The 18,950-nt window shown below is 41.6% G+C and overlaps 1 protein-coding gene across 3 annotated transcripts in view; it reads left to right on the top strand.

Moving 5' to 3' along the window:
- LOC117246311 (phospholipid-transporting ATPase ABCA1) overlaps positions 1-18,950 on the top strand; it is a 215,661-nt gene that overhangs the window by 161,618 nt on the left and 35,093 nt on the right. For all 3 annotated transcript variants that reach the window (XM_078164219.1, XM_033610171.2, XM_078164218.1), the window contains 5 exons: positions 1,324-1,453; positions 1,907-2,027; positions 10,814-10,876; positions 12,393-12,499; positions 16,481-16,622. In XM_078164219.1, the coding sequence (XP_078020345.1) occupies positions 1,324-1,453; positions 1,907-2,027; positions 10,814-10,876; positions 12,393-12,499; positions 16,481-16,622 (563 nt within the window). The remainder of the gene's footprint in view (positions 1-1,323; positions 1,454-1,906; positions 2,028-10,813; positions 10,877-12,392; positions 12,500-16,480; positions 16,623-18,950) is intronic.

Raw genomic sequence — 18,950 nt, 5'->3', positions numbered from 1 at the left:
CACAAGAACAAACAAAATGGGGACCTCCTCCTAAAAACATTGCGCTACTAATGGTCAAAAACTCCACAGGGTACCTTCAATTTGGAAAAGCGGTGAAGAAGTAAACATGCTTCGCTCGCCAAAAACAAGTTAATTCCTCTTACCCGAGTATTACAACCTTAAATAACACTTGAAACCCTCTTCACTCAAAATGTTAGCTGTTGTTTATGTTGCCTAAAATGTCTGGCCTCAAATTTACTGACTTGTATCTGTGCAAATTTTGCCACTAGAGGGGTGTTTTCACATTCTTTTACTGAAATGGGGCAATGTCTGTGCACTACCCTAAAAAAACGTATCCTCTTCTATACCCTTATCCATTTTCCCACCCCTTTTTAAAGGCTTTTTTAAAAGTATTATGTGGGAAAACCATGTCAAACAAAATATTAGCATCTAGAAGGGAACTTTAAACAACCTATCTTTCTTTAAAGTGACACTAAACTATTTCATTCAAAATGCCCACATCCCCACAGTAACACATATCCAAAACCTCCTCTCGAGCTCTCCTCTGCATGTGTTAAATTTACACAAGAGGCAGGGAGGAGAGGGCAACATGGCTTGTAGAGGTGGAGCCAGGGTTAAGGGGGCCATCAAGAGGCAAAGAGGCACATGAAAGAGGAAGAGGAGTCTTATCTGTCGAGAGATGGAGCAGGAAATAGTGGCTCGAGGAATCATTTGCGACGGTGGCGGAGAGCAGGAAGAGAAAAGCAATCACAACCTAAAAGGGCTAGTGTGGAGAGGGGCTATTTACCAGAGAATGAGACTGAAAGCGCTTTCGTTTTTCTTGTCTACTTACTCTGCCCCCTCGGGGCTCAAGGGTTGTAGAATGTGAGTGAGGGAGGGAAGGGAAGGAGCGGGATGATTAGAGTGGGGGGCTGTCACTGGTTTGCTTAAGTGTTCATTAGCCAAAAAACATTCACCATGAAAAGTACAGGATATCACTGATTTTCCTCACATGATGTAGGTGACAGCACTTTTTTTTATTTTTAAGGCTAAGTGGCATTTTAAACTGCTGGCTTTCACTGATGAATACATCTCAGAAACACTTCAAAGAGCTGACAAATTCCAGCTCTCCTCTAACTTTTGACAAAGACATATTTGGCTGTCCATGAAAGAACACACACATCTGGTGATTCCTTTTATTTTGACAATGTTTCAGCTAAATCATTCTCTGAGCTTGGAGATAAGGGCTTGATATTAACATGAACTGACACACATTAACCTTTTCTCTGTGTTTTGACTTTGTTCATCACAATAAGTTTTTACAAATTAATTTTCCTCCATCAGGGGAAGACCGCTTTGAGGACCCACTCAGCTGGGACATGGTGGGAAAGAACCTTTGCGCCATGTCTATCCAGGGAGTTGTCATGTTTGCCATCACAGTCCTCATCCAGTACAAGTTCTTCTTCAAACCACGGTAAAAGTGTCTCTCAACAGCTGTAATCTCAAATCTGGCCTAAAAAGTTACATGTACAACCTATCCACGTTTCTGACTGCTGTAGTTCTTGTCCATGTTTTTAATAAGGCAGAGTATTTCCATCCAGTATTTGTTTCAGTCACATAAACCATTCCCCCTATTCTTCCGCATTTAAATCAGCTGTGTACTTTATATTCACTTTATACAAAACATCTGTCGAACTGTGAATCTGTTTGGCAAATGCTACCCGGTTTTCTGTTTTTTCCTTTAGTGTTTACTTACTCCAAAATCCAGGTTGCCATGGAAACTAATGCCTGCGGCTTTGACTATTTATGAAAATTGCCGTGATTGTTTCACTGAGCTTAAACTTTGACCGAGATAATTTCTCATGCGAGTTCATGTTAATTTTAATGAAGGGTGTTATGCCAACTGCGGTTGACTTCTCTCTGCCAGGCTTATTTCGGGGAAGTCATTATCCGCTGAGAAAGAGGATATCGATGTTGCTCGGGAACGCGAGCGGGTGTATGGAGGCAACGCCCAGAACGACCTTCTGAGGATCTGCAACCTCACTAAGGTACTGCGCAGTGCAGCTTTTAGCGCTTGCTAAAGTGTTGCTTTAATGTTGGTGCATGGTTCTTATTCTGTCATTCCTTTTATGATTTTTCAGTCATGGTTTGATTGATTGCTTTATTCTTTTTTTATCTTTTATAAAATGTGAGGTTGATTTAATTGTGTGAATAATCCAACGGCTTCAACGGAGAGACTCAGGAAGCTTCTGTCCTCAGGCTGTCAGGATAATGAACTCTGTCCTCTGGCCTTGGCATATCCTCGGCCTTGTCTTGCACTCTGTGAATCCTTTGCTCTGCCCTCTGCATTAACATATTTGCACTTGAACATGAACAAAGTCTTGTGATATATGTCCATTTTACATTTACATACACTAAAAAATTCCACAGCCCACATACACACTGGGTCAGTATACACTAACATATTTCAATACATCTGCATTTTTTCTGTGCTATCCTTCATATATGTTTTCTATTTTTATTCTTTATTCTTATTCTTATTCTTTATTACATGCTGGACTTTATAGTGCAGTTTGCCACTTTGCATTTCATTAACACTTTTTTTTTCCTCCTGCAAGACACTTTAAGACACTTTTTCAATGGCAGTGATCCACTATATCTGTACATGTGTGTGGGTAGGATGAGTTTTTGAAGTTTTTTTCCTGTGCTTGCACCTGCGTTATTCAGATTGCCAGGCAAATGGGAAAGACAGGTTGCGAGTGTGCAGCTGTGAACATTCACAAACATCATAAGTGGGCATGAGAACCAAACCAGATAGCATTTCAGGGGTGTAAAGGTCTGAGCTCCTCCACAGCTCCGGCCCGTCCCTCCTTGCAGTAGGTGAAGCCGAGCGTGCTGTGACGGTGTGTGCCACAACACCGCCGAGATTAACGCTCCATCCGTTGGCAGATGTTCCCTCCCTGCGGGTGGCGTGGCAGCAGGAAGTGTCGCCACAGCAGCCTGCTTTGCAGCTCCTGTGCCGACAGCTGGACGATCTAACAGCCTTTTGCTTCTTGCCACCCTTCTTCACTCCTTTACTCCCTCACAGTCACCCCATACTTCACAGTCACCCCATACTTAATCTTTCACTCATTGCTCACAGACACAGACGTGCGCCACACTCCCTAGGGTAATTAACGAACAAGTGCTGGGTAAAACAGTTGGATGGGTTTACAAATCATCTCGCAAGGTGAAAGGGTGTGGAGACGAATGTTCTTTTTCTAGCTCAGACTTGTAGAGAGAACTTTTTTTATGCACTGTGAACCCGTAAAAACACTTCATCTACTGTAAATACAGCTTTGAAACAGTGTCAAAAATGTTAAGATGTTAGATTTGATATGAACGAGCTCGTCTGCCATTGACAAGCTGCCGTTGTTCATTCACACCTTGATGGTTGACAGTATTTCTCTGAGATGAGACACAGTGGCCCATCACTGCACAAAAACAGCAGTGCAGTGGCAGAAGGCATCGGGATTCTTCCTGCATTGCCCTCATTGACTCCCACCACAGCTGTGCCCCATCCATTTGGGGTGTAGATAACAAATTGATCAATGGGCGCGTGGCTTTGGTGGCCATGCGCCACAGGCTGAGCCCTGTCATAAATCTGAGCATGCCTCTGAAGCGATCGACAGGCCATCAATCATGTGTCAGGATCCTGCTCCTCCCCTTCCTTTTCCTGCCGCTGTAAACAGGAGCATTTTGCTGTGCGCCCCACCTGCTAGCCTCCACTTAGCTGCTGCATTAGCGTCAGCGCTGTAATCGATGGAGACTGTAATGGAAGTGTGTCCGTCTGTGAGCATTTTCCAAGCCCAGTGCTGTCAGTTTAACCTTCCAGTCACTCACTAAGTTGACAGAGAAAGTTTAAAAGAACCTTGTGGCAGCTGTTGGAATGTAGAAGGCTAATGAGTGATGAGTGGCACCTTGGCGTATACTACAAGTATGCCTATGTGATAATGTGTACTCTCTGGTTAAGAGGAGACTTGTTTAACAAGAGCTGTGTGTTTTGTGGTTACAGAATGGCTGCCTTTGTGTGCCAGAGTATTTATGTCATCTGTTTTAAATTATCTTTAAAAACATTTACAGACCGGTTTTTGAGTGGTTACTTTTTTTTTTCCAGCAAGTCATTTGTTATTTTTGCTTTCTCGCAATCTAATTTATATTCTTTTGTATTTTTTTATTTCATTCTCTTGCCAAATACTATAAATCCCTTTGGGCAATGATTTTCAACCAAGGATGTCTACAGTTTCTGTGGGGTTCTTGGAAAGACTGTGAAGTGGCTCAGCTAATTTCAGAAGATATCTACAGTATATATCTGTATAATTATATATCTATCCACATATTTGTATGTAGGAGGAAAACAAACACAAATAAGAGAGGCTGATATGCTGAGAGGCAGAATATGCTGACTCCTCAGTTGTAACAACTTAAGACCACACACTTCAGTAAGGAGTGTACGAAAACTAGTCAGCAAGTGAAGAGAGGAGTTAGAATAAATAATTAAAATTAGCACTTGTTTCATAATCTGTAAATGTGTGTGTGTTGATGGAATACTGCAGGTGCAGTGGAATACTGCACCAGTAACAATTATCCAGTGCTACTCTGATTGCCTGGCAGCTGATACCAGCCTTTGTGTGTCTGTGAGTTGCTGCTTGTTTTTGTATGCCCTGATCAAGACTGTGAGTTGGAATGTGTAGGCCCATTTCTTTTTCTTTCTTATTTGGCCTATCAGTTTTTAGACATAGTCAAACTTTGACCAAAGTTATCAAAATAAAGAGTCCAAAAACATTTAGAAATCAGTTTGTGCTGTATAAAAACACATTATAACAATATCCACTTGAAATGACCAAAAAATGACCAGTGTTAAAGGGACAGTTCAGCCCCAAATCAAAAATACATATTTTCAATCTTACCTGTAGTGCTACTTATCAGTCTAGATTGTTTTGATGTGAGGTGCAGAGTGTTGGAGATACCGGCCATAGAGATGTCTGCCTTCCCTTGAATATAATAGAACTAGATGGCACTCAGCTTGTGGTGCTTAAAGTGCCAAAAAAAAATACAGTGGAAAAATCAACAACAATGTCTCCTTCCAAAAATCATACTCAAGATAATTCACAGACCTTACTGTAAGCAGTTTCATGTAAGAACTATTTTCTTTCAACTAAACCAAGCCCACCAACCGTATCACAACGCAGAAGGTAGTGTGCATCTACTCATGGAAGAGAGAGGCTTTTGCTTGTGATAGCGTGAGATGTAAGCATCAATGATGTCGTCCTTGGCTGAAATGTTTCCAGAGCAGCAACAGTAATGTTTACAACAGCAAAGTCATTACACCCAATAACATCTCACTGGAAACAAATCTAAAATGTCAGTTAAATAAATAATATTCATGACATCACAATTCTAAGTTGCTGATGTGTGTCACTGAATGCAGGTGCCCTGCTCGCAGAGGGAAGAGTTTGCCTCAGTCAGCCAGAAACTAAAAGTTTCCAAAATTTTAAGATCTGTAGCAAACTAAGCATAACAGTTAGACTACATGAAGACACCACACTGTTAGCTGAGCTTGTGTGCAGTGCTTGTGTTAAACATAGCAGCGGTGGATGAGAGACTGCGAACAGACCAGGTTAAAGTATTGCTTTCTATAGGCTGACGCTTGTTGAGCAGGTGTATTGACAAAGTAGTGGCTGTTTTACTTGCAGAGCTTTTATTGCACTTACAGTAATGAGCGTAGTGGTGTTGCTGCTGCCCGTTGACACAGAGAACAGAGGAGAGGCTCCAGCGTGATGATAATTTACACCAACTTGTAAAAAATAACCAACAAAAGAAGTGCTAATGTTGACGGTTTACAGTTAGTATGCCCTGGGGCCTGTTTAATAACTGGTTTCGGTACCCATCTCAAGGTTAGGTAGCTTGGTGTTGCTAGGTGAGCTAGCAGTAGATGCACGCTTCCTTCTGCACAGTGGTACAGTTAGTGGGCGTAGTTTGATAGAAACAGCTCACAACAAGGTCTGTGGACTATCTTGAGTAACCAGGTCATGATTCCTGGAAAGAGACACCAGTGCTAAGGTTATTAAATGTATTTTTGTGGCGCTTTGAGCACCACAAGCCAAGTGCCACCTGATTTCATTACACTGGCAAAAAGGCAGACATCTCTACGGCCGGTATCTCCAACACTCTGCTACTCACACCAGAACAAATTAGATTGATAAATGGCACAACATGATGATTGATTTTGGAATGAACTGTCCCTTTAAGTAATGACCTGTTTAATATCAGCTCAAAAAAAGACCTGTAGAACATATTTTGTGATGTTGAAAAAGGTTATATGAGCTACAGTATTATGATAGAGCTGTGGGATCATAGAAGACAAAAAAAGTTAGGAGCAGCTGCTTTACCTCAGGATAGCACCTGATACTGCTGTGAGTCAAATGTGGAATGAATGGACCATATATTGGTGAAACCTATTTTAAAAAACAGTGTCGTTGTGTTGATTTACGACCTTATCTATAGCATTCAGCATGTGTAGCTTATTTTCTAACCTAAATCTGTATTTTAGGTTTACGCACCTGCCACCATTGGATCCTATCAACTGTCTCGTCTGCTTAGATGTCGGCCTGCTTATCGTGACAGCTGCTGTGGTGCTCGAGTCAGAGGGGACTTATCCTTTAATTGCCTTCCTCCATATATGTATCTGCTGCTTTGATGTGGCTTTAGCACTGCAAACTATCACTAAAAAGTAGTATGTGTAATCCAGGTTGAAAAGTACCGAGTGCAGCTGCCAGATGGCTCTGAAGGAGTGATGGATCTATGGAACTCCTGCCTTTATCAAATGCTTTTGATCTGCCAACTGTGTAATAAATGCAATGTCATTGTTTGTCAGGTTTGAAGTGGCAGCTCTAAATTTACATTTGCCTGGTAGCGTTGTGAATGCAGCTGGGACAGTCGAGTCTGTTTAATGGTGGATATTCGGGCGCAGGATTCTATACAGGAAATGCATCCTTCATACCGAGAATCGTTGGCTGTCACTTTTCTGTTTTAATGAACATTCACTGTTTCGGTCTTTGACACTCGCACACAGGCACGTAAACACACACAGCGCTCATCGAAAACTATGTTTTCAACTTTTAAAAAACAGAAAAAACAGCCAACAGTAGTCAGTCTTTTATAACTCAAAGGGGCACAGTGCTGTCCTTGATTTAGAATTTTAAATGTCTTAACTGTCACACTCAGCAACAACAACAAAGGCCTTGTCTTGTCGTTCTGTGCTGGAGCAAGACAACGCTGCTTTCAAACCATTTCAGACATATCAAACCCTAACATAGTTTTGGATGTGGAAAAACACCTCATGCACTAAATACCTCATTTTGTCGAATGTGTTTTTTTTTTGTCTTTTTTCTTTTTTTGTTGTTGTTGTTTAGATTGTAAAATATCATGTTGGCTTATGGGAGTTCCTTTAACTCCTCTGGTGGGATTTTCAGATGATGCAGACTTGAATGAAAATGTGAATAGATGAGACTGGTCAGCGGGGGAGGATGTGGATGCAGCATGGCAAGTTTTCAAGTGAGATGTGGAAAAAAAACATCAACCATCTTCTCATTTCCTGTGTGTCGCTACATGATCTTAGCAGGATACTGGCTCTTTGTCCTTAGAGATGGGGTACTGCATCTCAGGTGGTTGAGTTTTGCTTTTTTAGTGATGGTGGAAGTTTCAGGAATGGTAACAATCTGTCACTCTTACCCTTTGGTCAACTTTCAATAGGATTACCATGAAGTTTTAGTATCCATGGTGACCAGATGCTGCATCTTCATGACTAATGTGATTCTACAGTTTTTCATGTAGAGACTGTGAACGTTAATTAGCATGAAACATTTAACATGTATTGCCACACTGACCTTGGTGGGCCATGTTACGTGAGGTTATGTTATACAAGCGTGATGTTGCAACTATAGCACATGCAAGATGTGTCTAGCCATTTAGTGCCATCTTGGGATAGGTCAGTGACCTTATGTAAGCACTACAGAACCAATCCTGTTAAGACTTCTGTGTTCTGTTCTGCTCATAAATAAGCACTGGCTCTCATCACTGAGAGGGGGGTGTATTTCTCTTATGCATTCAGGTATAATGTCTCCATAATATACTGAATACACGATAATATTCCTCAAACCCAGCCAATGCTTTGTGAGTTTATTTCCAGAATGCGAAAATCTGTCCTTGCACAACACTTAAGTTTGTAACAGTTTATATCTGTAAAGCTAATATCCCCCTCAGGCTCTTTTGTATTTTGATTAATGGTAACTCAACATGCTACCATGCTCGTGTTATATGAGATACTACAAGTGAAACAACAAGTTAAACGCATTAACGCAGCACTTATCAATATTTTTGGCTGGCCAGACCTATAAACACAAAAGCCTGTCTCATGAGTTACTGACTGACTGAGTGATGTAGGTTGCAAGTTTCACCATTGGTCAAGGTGGGATTGATCTTTCGCAATGAACAGGCGTTGCCAGGCTGAAAGGGCCGTGGACACTGACAGTCCCGTATTACTGCATCCCTCATCGTCTGTAACCATTGTGGCACATTAGCATGGTGGCAATAGCGAGCTAGCTAGCTAACAAGCCAGCTGCTACAGAGTAAAATAAACACCTTAATGCTTCATCAACACAATCTTGTCCTAGTGTAGGAAAGCACATTGCTATTATCAGATGAGCTACAACTTTGTTTGGCTAATTTTCTGTAACCACTGTAGCATTAGCATGAAAGCATGGTGGAATTAGCAAGCTGAATTGTCAGTTTTGGACAGAGGAAAGGATTACCTCGTCAGTTTCTTGGAAGAACAGCTGTGTCTGTTTGACATAAGCCTTAAATTGACTATTATGTGTCGCAGTGTCAGAACGGGTGCTGGCATAGTTATGAGGAGGAAGTGGAAATTAAAAGTTAAGAAAATATTAGCCTATGTGTTACTGTGTTAGTACGGATGTTGCCACAAGGACAGAATTCTCCTTTTGGTAATCAGCGACAATAGGATGTTTTACAAACTATCGTTATTGGCAGAACTTGGCTTTGATGGTGGCTGATAGCTGTGCAGCCTTCACTGTCATACCAGAAATTACATCACCAACTTGAGCTGAAGAGGGGAGAGAAGCATTCGGTTAAATTGAGAGTAAAGGCTCCAGATAAAGCAGGTCCCTTTTGCTGTATGACTGTGTCTAAGTGTGCTGTTTTTCATATAACATGTATTTGTATGATTTTTTTCCCCTGAAGTCTTGGCAAAAGTCTGTGACTGAGTATTTGCCTCCACTTCCTTTTTCGAACTAAAAGTCGTTGTTTCAAATTACGTAAAAGCCCTGCAGTGTTTCATACATGGTCCAACCTTGTACTGGATTTTTAACCGAGTCAACATGGGTTGAATGGGTTCAGTATTTAAGGGGTCACTTGTGGTAAAACACGCAGAGACTTGTCACAATAACTGCGGTTCCCGTCAGCCTAACAGAGTGTTTTAGCTTCCTTAGGTCATATTTTTGTGTTTCCCATGACGTTGGTGTTTTGGGTCTGTCTTGCAGCTTTTGTTAGTACCATTTTCAGCAGCAGTATGAATCTTTTTAAATGAATACTCTGCCCCAAAGATTATAAGTTATAAATCAATAACTCACCCCAGGGTTACTGTGAATTTGTGAACTATTTGCATAAACAGTCTAAACAAGAAGTGACAGTTGTGGGTGAATGACAGCTGAACTTCCTGCCAATAAACAAGCTCGGAGGTGGGATGTAAATGGAATGCACTAGAAGAGTGTAAACACACATGCCTGCCCGGGTGCACGTCCCGTCTGTGTGTGAGACTGTTTATGTGGTAGTAAGTTATAGTAAGGTTTTATCAAAAATGCATGTGTTTGGAAACTACTGAGCATACGACTGGATAATTGACACACACATGGATTATACCGCACAAGTTGTGTGGGAGTTTGTTAACCGATGTTTTGATATAGTTTTGCTGCTGTTGAATGCGGCCCCCATTTACTTCAGTTCATCAAGAATGTTCTCAGTTTTTGTTCTCTTTCTCACCATGGAGGCGTGTGAGAAAAACAAAGTTTTCTTTATGAATTCATAGTAACACGGGGTGAGTAACTGATATACAAATGATCATTTTGGGGGCGAAGTGTCACTTTAAGTTTAACAAGCATCACGTCCTTAAACTGTCCCTGGTGTGGCTATTCATTTTTCAACTGGTTATCTACATGTTCCATGTTAATAGCTGAAATGAAGGACTGCACAGCATGCTTTCTCACTAAAGTCATCTCTGTATATTGAGCAGCTGCAGTAAAGCCAGTGTCCATACATAGAGTATTGGCTGACTTGTGAGTGTGTTGAAGGTTATTGAGGGTACTGAAGTGGCACTCAAAGTGGAGACAGATTTTCTCATGAATACCGTCACTGCAGTCACAAATACTAATGTTCATGTCCTCTTCTCCCTCCTGCGCAAGCGTCTAACTTTTTTTTTTTTTTTTTTTAATACCTTTTCCCATCTGGCTGGCTCTAAATGTTGCAAATTATCCCTTCCTGATAATTTCTTTTCCTTCACTTTCTCAGCCTCCCTCCTTCCTTCTTTTTCCACCTGCTTCTTCCATCTCAACTCTTCCCTGCTGCTCTGCTATATTGCTCCATATTTTGTCATGCTATCCTCTCTGTTGTCTCCCTCACTGCCGGCTCCCTAGCCATCCCTGCCTCCTGCCTTCTCACCCTCTTTCTCTCTCCTTTTCTGGCTGGCTGCTTGATTCATTTTATTGTCTGCTCCCTGCAGGTATACTCTCGGAAGAGCACCCCTGCTGTGGACAGGCTATGTGTGGGAGTACCTGCCGCAGAGGTGAGCCAAATGCTGCTGAATCACACAAGCACCTCTTCAAGCCTATAGTCTGGCTGACGACTTTCTCGCATTTGATTACTTTTCAACATCCACCAGCAATGAGAGAAAATGAGAGACATTTTTTATTCCCTGTGAACCAAAAATCTTGGATGTGAATTGACTAGAATTTTAATATTCAAGTAGAATTTTGAATATTAATGACAATATTTACAAAATATTGATACACAAGAGCAGGGAGCAATGAGCAGGAATTCTCTGCCTGGTCTTTGGTTTACAGTTTAGTTATTTCTTGAAGATTTGAATTGGTGTTTGGCAGTTTCTTGCCTTCTACTGAGTCGAATCGAAATATCTTCCAAACGCTGCTTAGAGAAGGCGTCAGGAGGAACACTAATCTTCTTATCGGGCTTGTTTTCTGCCATTATGCTACTGCCAAGCATGTGTGTGCTGGAAACACACAAGCAGTAGAAGAGCATTGCTAGAGCAACAGAGTCTGTGAAGCAAAGGCATGAGGATCCAGTGATGTTTAGTTCAGTACGCTGCCAAATTAGCAGTGGGAAACTCAACCAAAAACAACAAAGTGAACTTTCACACAGTTTTTGACTTAGGAGCCTCGGTGTAAAATTGATGTACTGTCAGTGTAAAGCTTCCATAGTCGTTATAACATGTTATACTGCACACATAGCCACACACACGCTTGTGGTCTCCCTCTCTTTCACGCACACACACGCTGGAGGCTTGATTTAAACATAATCTCAAATGCTGACAGGCAGTCGTGCTCGATGGGCTTTCCGGTGGTATCCATCCTCCCTGCTACTGTTTACTCAAAGCCCAATGTAAATGCCAGTGGAATATTGTGATTCACAGGGCTCTGCTGATCACACACTGCATTTCCATGCATTATTTACATCAAGCTTAGCCCTCGTCTATGCATTCACAAGCACAGGTCACAAACAAGCAGGGATCAATGAATGACAGAAATCAAATATTTATGCCAGAGCCAGAGCACCTAAGGTGGGTCACGTGACCGCGGGGCTCCGCAGAGACAACTTCCTGCCGCATGCCCTCCAGAGGAAGTCAGATCGGCAGCATCAGGGAAAAAAGACAGACACAGAGAGAGGATGGTGTTTGTTGTAGAAATTTACAGAAGTAGGAAGAAATGCTGCTGGGAATGGTCGGGTTTTTATAGTATTTGTTCTTGTGCGCCTGCCGTGTTGATTTAGTGTCTGTTGTTTTGTTTGTGTACAGAAATACATCAATTTGTTATTTTCCTAAACACTGGACCACTCATGTGTACTCTATAAATTGCAGTTTCAATTATACTGTATACATTGAGCAAATATTTACACCGTTTATAGATAAACGTCATTAACAAGATTTAATGGGGAGTGTTTATTCAAAAGAAAACCACATTCAGGATATTTGAAATGTCATCGGAAACCGTTGTCTGCTGTTTGTTTTCCAATGAGGCTACAAAACACTGTTTTCCTAATGGAGACCTCCCCATTGTTTCCATCAGTGTTTCGGCTTGCTGGGAATCAACGGGGCTGGGAAAACCACCACATTCAAGATGCTGACAGGAGACATCCCAGTCTCCGGTGGAGAGGCCTTCCTAAATGGATACAGGTGAGGCGCTAACTCCCACTAGTGCACCAAGTAACTCATCATAATTAGCCACCCAAGATGGCTGCTCATATGGGGATCGAGCTGTTTTTTTTATAGCTCACAGACCCTCTCAGCTCCTCTTGTTCTGTGTAACTCGGCTTTCTATTCCCCTATCTCTCTCTCACTCTCACTCTTTTTTTTTTTTTTTTTTTTTTTTCTTTCCTTGCCTAGGTAGTTTCGATATCTCTTATACATTCTGCCATCTCTGCCTTTTTAACTTTGGCTCTCTCATGTCTCCTCACTGCGATATTCTCAGAAATGCTGAAAACCCTGCTCCCGCTTTCTTCCTGCCTCTTGCACATCTTGCACATATTTCATTCCTTTTCACATCCTCGCCCTGTACCTTGCTGTTTTTTGTCTCTGCCTTACAGAATCAGTCATAGGGAATCTTTGTACATGTCAAAAAAATAGCTTGACACCAGCAATATGAGACTCAAGCACTTGAGCGAAGGAAGCCTTGCTCTTCCTTATTTTTAGGAACAAACAACTGTGTTTCTTTGCCTCGGTGTGCATCTCCGAGGCAGCACACCCGAGCATAGTTGTGTGTGAGCTGCGGTTGGTTTCACGTCACGACGGTTGCTATAGTTGTTCATTTATACATCTGGTAATTGACTTTGTGTTCAACAAAGAAAGAGAGCTGAATAGAGCAAGGCCTAACACAGCAGTGTTAATGTTGATTAATGTGGGTAACAGAGATCAAAGAAAAATCCCAGAGACCTTTAGGGGAAACAAAAACTGAAAAGAGAGGAAAAACAGATGCGTGTACACCCACTCTTCTGTTTTTCAGCTCATTACGCTTTCTGTGCATTGGCAAGAGAAATGATCGGCAGCATCTCTTCAATGGAAGTTCCTGCTCTCCTGACAACTGCCTCTCTTATCTGCAATTGTGTGCTCACAAGGACTAGCTGTTCATACCTGCATTTGGCATCTGAGCTGCCTGGTGTGTTGCTGTCTATGCAATGCAAAAGACTAAAGCTAGACTGCTAACAGCCAGTAGGGGCTCATGGGCTGTCTCTTGTAAAAGAGTAAGAACAAATTGACATTAGCAGTGGACTGCATGGGTGTGCCTGGGTGTTTTGTGTGTAATGGCTTGATCCACAAATGTGAAAAGACAAAGAAAAGTCCGCACACTTCAGCTCCCTTTAGGTGCATTTATTCCAACATCCTGGAGTGACGTTTTGGGCGACAGGTGCCCTTCTTCTTGATCCACAAATGTACCATCATTGTTTTTCTGAAAGGAATAGTTCAAATTTTGGGGAAATTTGCACATTCTTTACAAGAGTAAGCAGAGGTGACACTACATTGCATCTCTGAAAGCTAAATATGAAGCCACAGACAGCTGTTGATTAGCTTAGCTTAGCATTAAGACTGCAAGCTGTCAGAAAACATAATGTGTTAATTAGTCTGCTTTAAGGGGGCTAGTCAGGAATTCATTTATTTATTTTATTTATTCATTTTTTTTTTTACCTTTGGACGGAGCCAGGTTAGCTGTTTTCCCCTGCAACACATTCTCACTCCTAACTCATCAAATACTGATGCTTGCTTGGTGGCCCCACACGAACCCTAACCTTAACCCCTCCAGTGTCACTTTTAGACGCTCAGGGACTGCATGCCAGTCTCTGCTTATTATAAGCATTGTGTCTTTTAAACATTACATTTCTGTGTGCACAGGAAATGTACAGTTTATGCTCATTAAAGGCATATAATCTCATTTCAAAATAAACTTTCAATGTCGGTTTACTTTCTTAGCTTTCTACAACAAAAGTACGTGAAAAAGTTTAGAAAAATGATCATTGTTTGGGTTACAGTAAGGATCTCACTTACGTAACTTAGCATCACGTATGTCACATGACAGACATACTGTTGTTAAAGTAACTGACCGCTGATTATTGGTTTGACAAGGGACATGAACAGCAATCTCCCAGGTGAAAGTCCTGTGTTTGTTTGACCTATTCACCTTTCCTCCCGCCTGCCCTACTTTCTTGCTCTTTATACTGCATCAGTTGCTCAGAGTGTCAGACAGTGACATGACCCCGCAACATACAGTTACAAAAGGATGCCTCAGTGTATCGATAACTGATGCAGAAGACCACTGACTAAGCTTTGGTGTTTGACGAGTTGGGAGTGAGGGTAGGGTTAACCCCTGCTCCTAACCTTTATGCTAAGCTGTGCATCTAGCCCTTGGCAAGAAACGATTAAGTGCATCTCAAAAAATGTCAAACTGTTCCTGTAAATAGACCTCTCTGTGATGCAGTGTATCACAGTCACACTTATGGCCACCAAACATTTCAAAATTGTATGAGGCAGAAAATAAAAACTTTACTAATTAAATGCTCTGGCAAATTTAGCATGCAGGCTTTAAGCTAAACAGCTGTTTAATTAGCCTAAAAGCATGTATGCTAATAGCATACAGAATGCTAGCCAACACCCACGCAAAATCAAAATATATTTAATCGGCTCTGTGATATTTTTTTAATGAACTCTATCATGGATACCATTTGATGGCAGATCTAGGGCCTTATATGTGGCTAAAAGGACGTGTTTGTCTCTAGTTTGAGGGCAGTCAACTTGGCTGGTCGATATCTACATATGTATGCAGAATCTGTAGGTAACAGTATAAGATTTTGGTCCTTGGAGCATGCTGGTTTCATTTGAAGTCCACATAGTATTGACCAGTCATGTAAGAGTAGGCTTTGGTTGCCTGCAGGCAAACAGTCCATGTTGAGAGCAGAAGAGGCCGAATGCATTGGCCAAAATGTAATCTCATAAGTCCACTGGCTATTGTCTTATGACAGTTTAGCTTTTTATTAGCTTTTTTCTAATTTATCTGCTTTAATATGTAGATATCTGTTTATAGTGATTAGCCAAAATGTTTTCTGGACCTGTTGAAAGTTACTGATTGAACTGAAAAAAATGAGCAGTGCACAGAGAAGGAAATCTTGGCCAGTATATTGGCTGGCCAGACCAGATCTCCCAAAATATTGTCTGTTGTCCCGAGAGGCTTTATCCTCATCAGACGATAGCTGATAAGATCTGAGATAAGACCCACAGTGACAAAATCTGTCCAGCTGCTGCTAACAAACCAGAAGGGTGGAGCTACTTTAAAAGCTGTGGTGAGACGAGGCCAACCCGAACCAGCTGAAGGCTACATGACCTTCTGTTATCATGACGCTTTATCAGAGCTAAAACAAAACATAATATTAGATCAGTAAAGCTTTCAGTCCACTGTGGCCTTGTTGAGATCCAGTAGCCTCTAGACACATCAAATCACATTTAGCCTCCCCCAGGCTGACCATCGCTCCTAGAAAATAACATTTCAGGGGAAAAATGGGTCCAATATTATCTTTAAAAAAACAACAACAAGGCAGCTGTAAAAAGAAGAGAGAAAATCAGCCGTAACATTTGTTGTCTGCAGGAGGTGAAAGTATTAATATTGTAGATTGCAAATAGAGCATGTCTGCATCCAGAAGTGCTGCTGCCATTATTTCACTTGCCTCTAGAGGGTGCATGTTGGTACCCCTGGAACTGCATGGCTGGGAAAGATTGCAGAGTCTTTGTTTATTAGTTTGTTTGCTTTTCTTATAACTACAATTACAGAATGTGAAATGAACCACTCTGCTGCTGCTGCTCTATATTAGTGTGGAAGAGTTTCAAAGAGAAACACAGGCCTTGACACACTCGGCTCTGATTTTCTTTTTTTTATCGAGGTATTGTGGAAATGTGATGAATCTTTCCAAGTAAATCAATTTTAATCTCGGCTCTCTTTGAAATACAAAAGGCGACATAAATTATGTGTGTGCTTCTTGGCCCTCTAACTGTTGGTATTGTATATTTGATATGGTAGTATCTGTCCCGCTAAGTCATTTAATATAACCTTTAGATCTGTGATCTCAAACATTAATGATATCCATTGTCAAATCTTTATTGTGCTCCATTTTCCAGCATACGAACAGAAATGAGGGATGTGCACCAGAACATGGGCTATTGTCCCCAGTTTGACGCTCTTGATGAACTGCTGAATGGACGAGAGCATCTGGAGTTTTACGCCAGGCTACGAGGGGTACCAGAAAAAGAGGTCACCATGGTAACTATTACATCCTTTCATACCCTCTTGTCTATATCCTTGAGTTAATTGGTTTTACTCATGACTGACGTTGTGAAGCACACTATCTTAAACATAAATAGCCATGTAGGTCAGTTGTCAAACTGCCATAATTGGAGTATCAGAAAAAGCTGAAAACACTCAAATGTTTTACCACTTCAAGACATATTTATTTCATTTCAGAATGTTTTATTTTTACCATCAAAATACTTTAACTAGAGTGTATGTAGGGCAAACTGAAGTACACGTCGAAATGATAGATAACCTCAATGGGAGAAGCCATACATAATGAAAAATGGCCGGTGGTAGAAAAGCAGCAGCTGTGGGTTATGGCTCTACATTATTCACCATGCCCAGTGGTGTGGCCGGTCCTATGCGGCCTCCCTGCACTCCCCTCGCACCGCCCGCTTCTACAACAAGAAGATCAAAAGAGGAAGAGGCTGGCGGCGACCATAGGCCTTAGACCTGGCGCCAGGGCTTTGATCTTGTAGCTGCAGTGTAAAGGGACCCAGTTCTGCGCTGCTTGCAGAACTCTTAATTTCACCGTGGCCCATTGTGATGCACCTGTTTTGGAGAACAAACTCGTTCCAAATTGAGCCCTTATGTAGTTGTTTTAGCATAATCGGTAATCAGAAATGTCCATGTGCGTGTTCAAGGAATGTACTGGAAGTGGTACCAAAGCCACCAAACGTCTTTCGAGACCTTGTGATATTGTGCACTTTGGCTGTGTTCCTCATTGCTTGTGTTGGGTGAGAAGTTAAACAGCAAGGAGAACAGTGAAGTACCTGAGCAGTCTGTGATTAAGGTCTTTCACTGATGCCAGCTATCGTGCCTTGTCCTTGAGAACCAAAGAGCTTAGAGAGGAAAGAGACAAGTTTTTTGCTAAAATTAGCATTGTGAAGTAAAAGGTTGATTGCACAATGTAATGGCTACAGAGATCGGCTCCCTTTAACCCTCGCTTTCACTATGCAATTCTGTCTCCCACTGACTACAATCTCCTGGGTAAATGAAGGTTTGATTTATGGCACAAAGTAGGTGCGTCAACAATTGTGTTACTCAGTAGCAATCAGTAGCTAGCCCTAGTTACCAAAGACTATTAATGTGTGTAAGAAGCCCACATCTTTGTGTAATGAGTTTGTCCGTCATCTGCAATACAGGTTTGCTTCATTATGAATAATTGGAGTACATGAGTAATTTACCTTGTTTCTCTTAAGTGACATCATTGGAGCGGCCATGTTAACGAGCCGGCAGCATAAGGTATAAGGTATAAGGTAATTAGAGATTAAGCTTCATTGTGTCCCTTGGAAGAAATTTGTCTTGGGCATTCGGGAGAATCAAGCAAAGTGACAGCATCCAGCCTTTCCATGTACGCAAATTACATATCCCTGTACATGTACAATCAAACTACAATTAACATTCAGGAATACACTCAGATCAACATAGACCAGAACATACACAGCAAGAAAATTGCACTGGTGCCCTGCACTAGATATTACACTGCATTATGCCATTCTCTTACACTACCTTTGTTTATCACTGTGCATAAATGCTTAAAGATATACTGTGCTTTAAATGTCCATTACTGTTTGTAAACACATCAATCAAAATTGGCCCCTTCTCCTTACACTGCTTATACGTACACTAAAAGCTACTGTACTTCTGTAGGAACGTTACAGTTGTTGGAATGGAAAAGCTGCTACTTTAGCAAGCTAACAAAGCTAACCACCAGCACCTACCTGTCCAGCACAAAAGCAGGCCAACTCTGTGTTGCTCCTCATCCCCATCCTTTCCTTTAGTGCTTACCAGCAAAAGTGAAAGTGAAAACCAGCCCCTGATTCACTCTAATTTTGGAACAAGCTTTGCCTGCTTGGTGTTTTGCCAACGCTGTGCCTGTGATTTTCGTAGCTTCCCCTTGGCTGCATTCTCCTACTACCTGGTCACTAGCTTTTTATAAAGTCCTGATCTCATCTGTGTGCTGTTACTGACGGGGGACTGTGCTCAAAGGTTACAGCCTAGAAATGTCCTAACAAGAGCTAAGTAAGAAGTAAATAATAAAATACAGGCAGAGGACAGAGTCTCTTGAAATGAACACACCGCCACACACTTCTAGTGGGTCATTAATGATGATTGAGAGGGACCACTTGTACTGGTTGTTTCTGCGACCAGCAGTAATACCACTTAGTAAAAGGGGGCAGGGGAGAGTTGAAAAGTTGTTTCCACTTTAAATACAGTGGAGATCCAAGTCAAATATCATCCATCATGGAAATTCTGATGATGGGGTTCATGTTAACACTCCTCTTGACATCATAT

The sequence above is a fragment of the Epinephelus lanceolatus genome, chromosome 22, assembly GCF_041903045.1.
Source record: "Epinephelus lanceolatus isolate andai-2023 chromosome 22, ASM4190304v1, whole genome shotgun sequence".
Lineage (NCBI taxonomy): Eukaryota > Metazoa > Chordata > Actinopteri > Perciformes > Serranidae > Epinephelus > Epinephelus lanceolatus.
The sequence above is the reverse complement of the archived record's forward strand: the minus strand, read 5'-3'. Positions and strand labels throughout refer to the sequence as shown.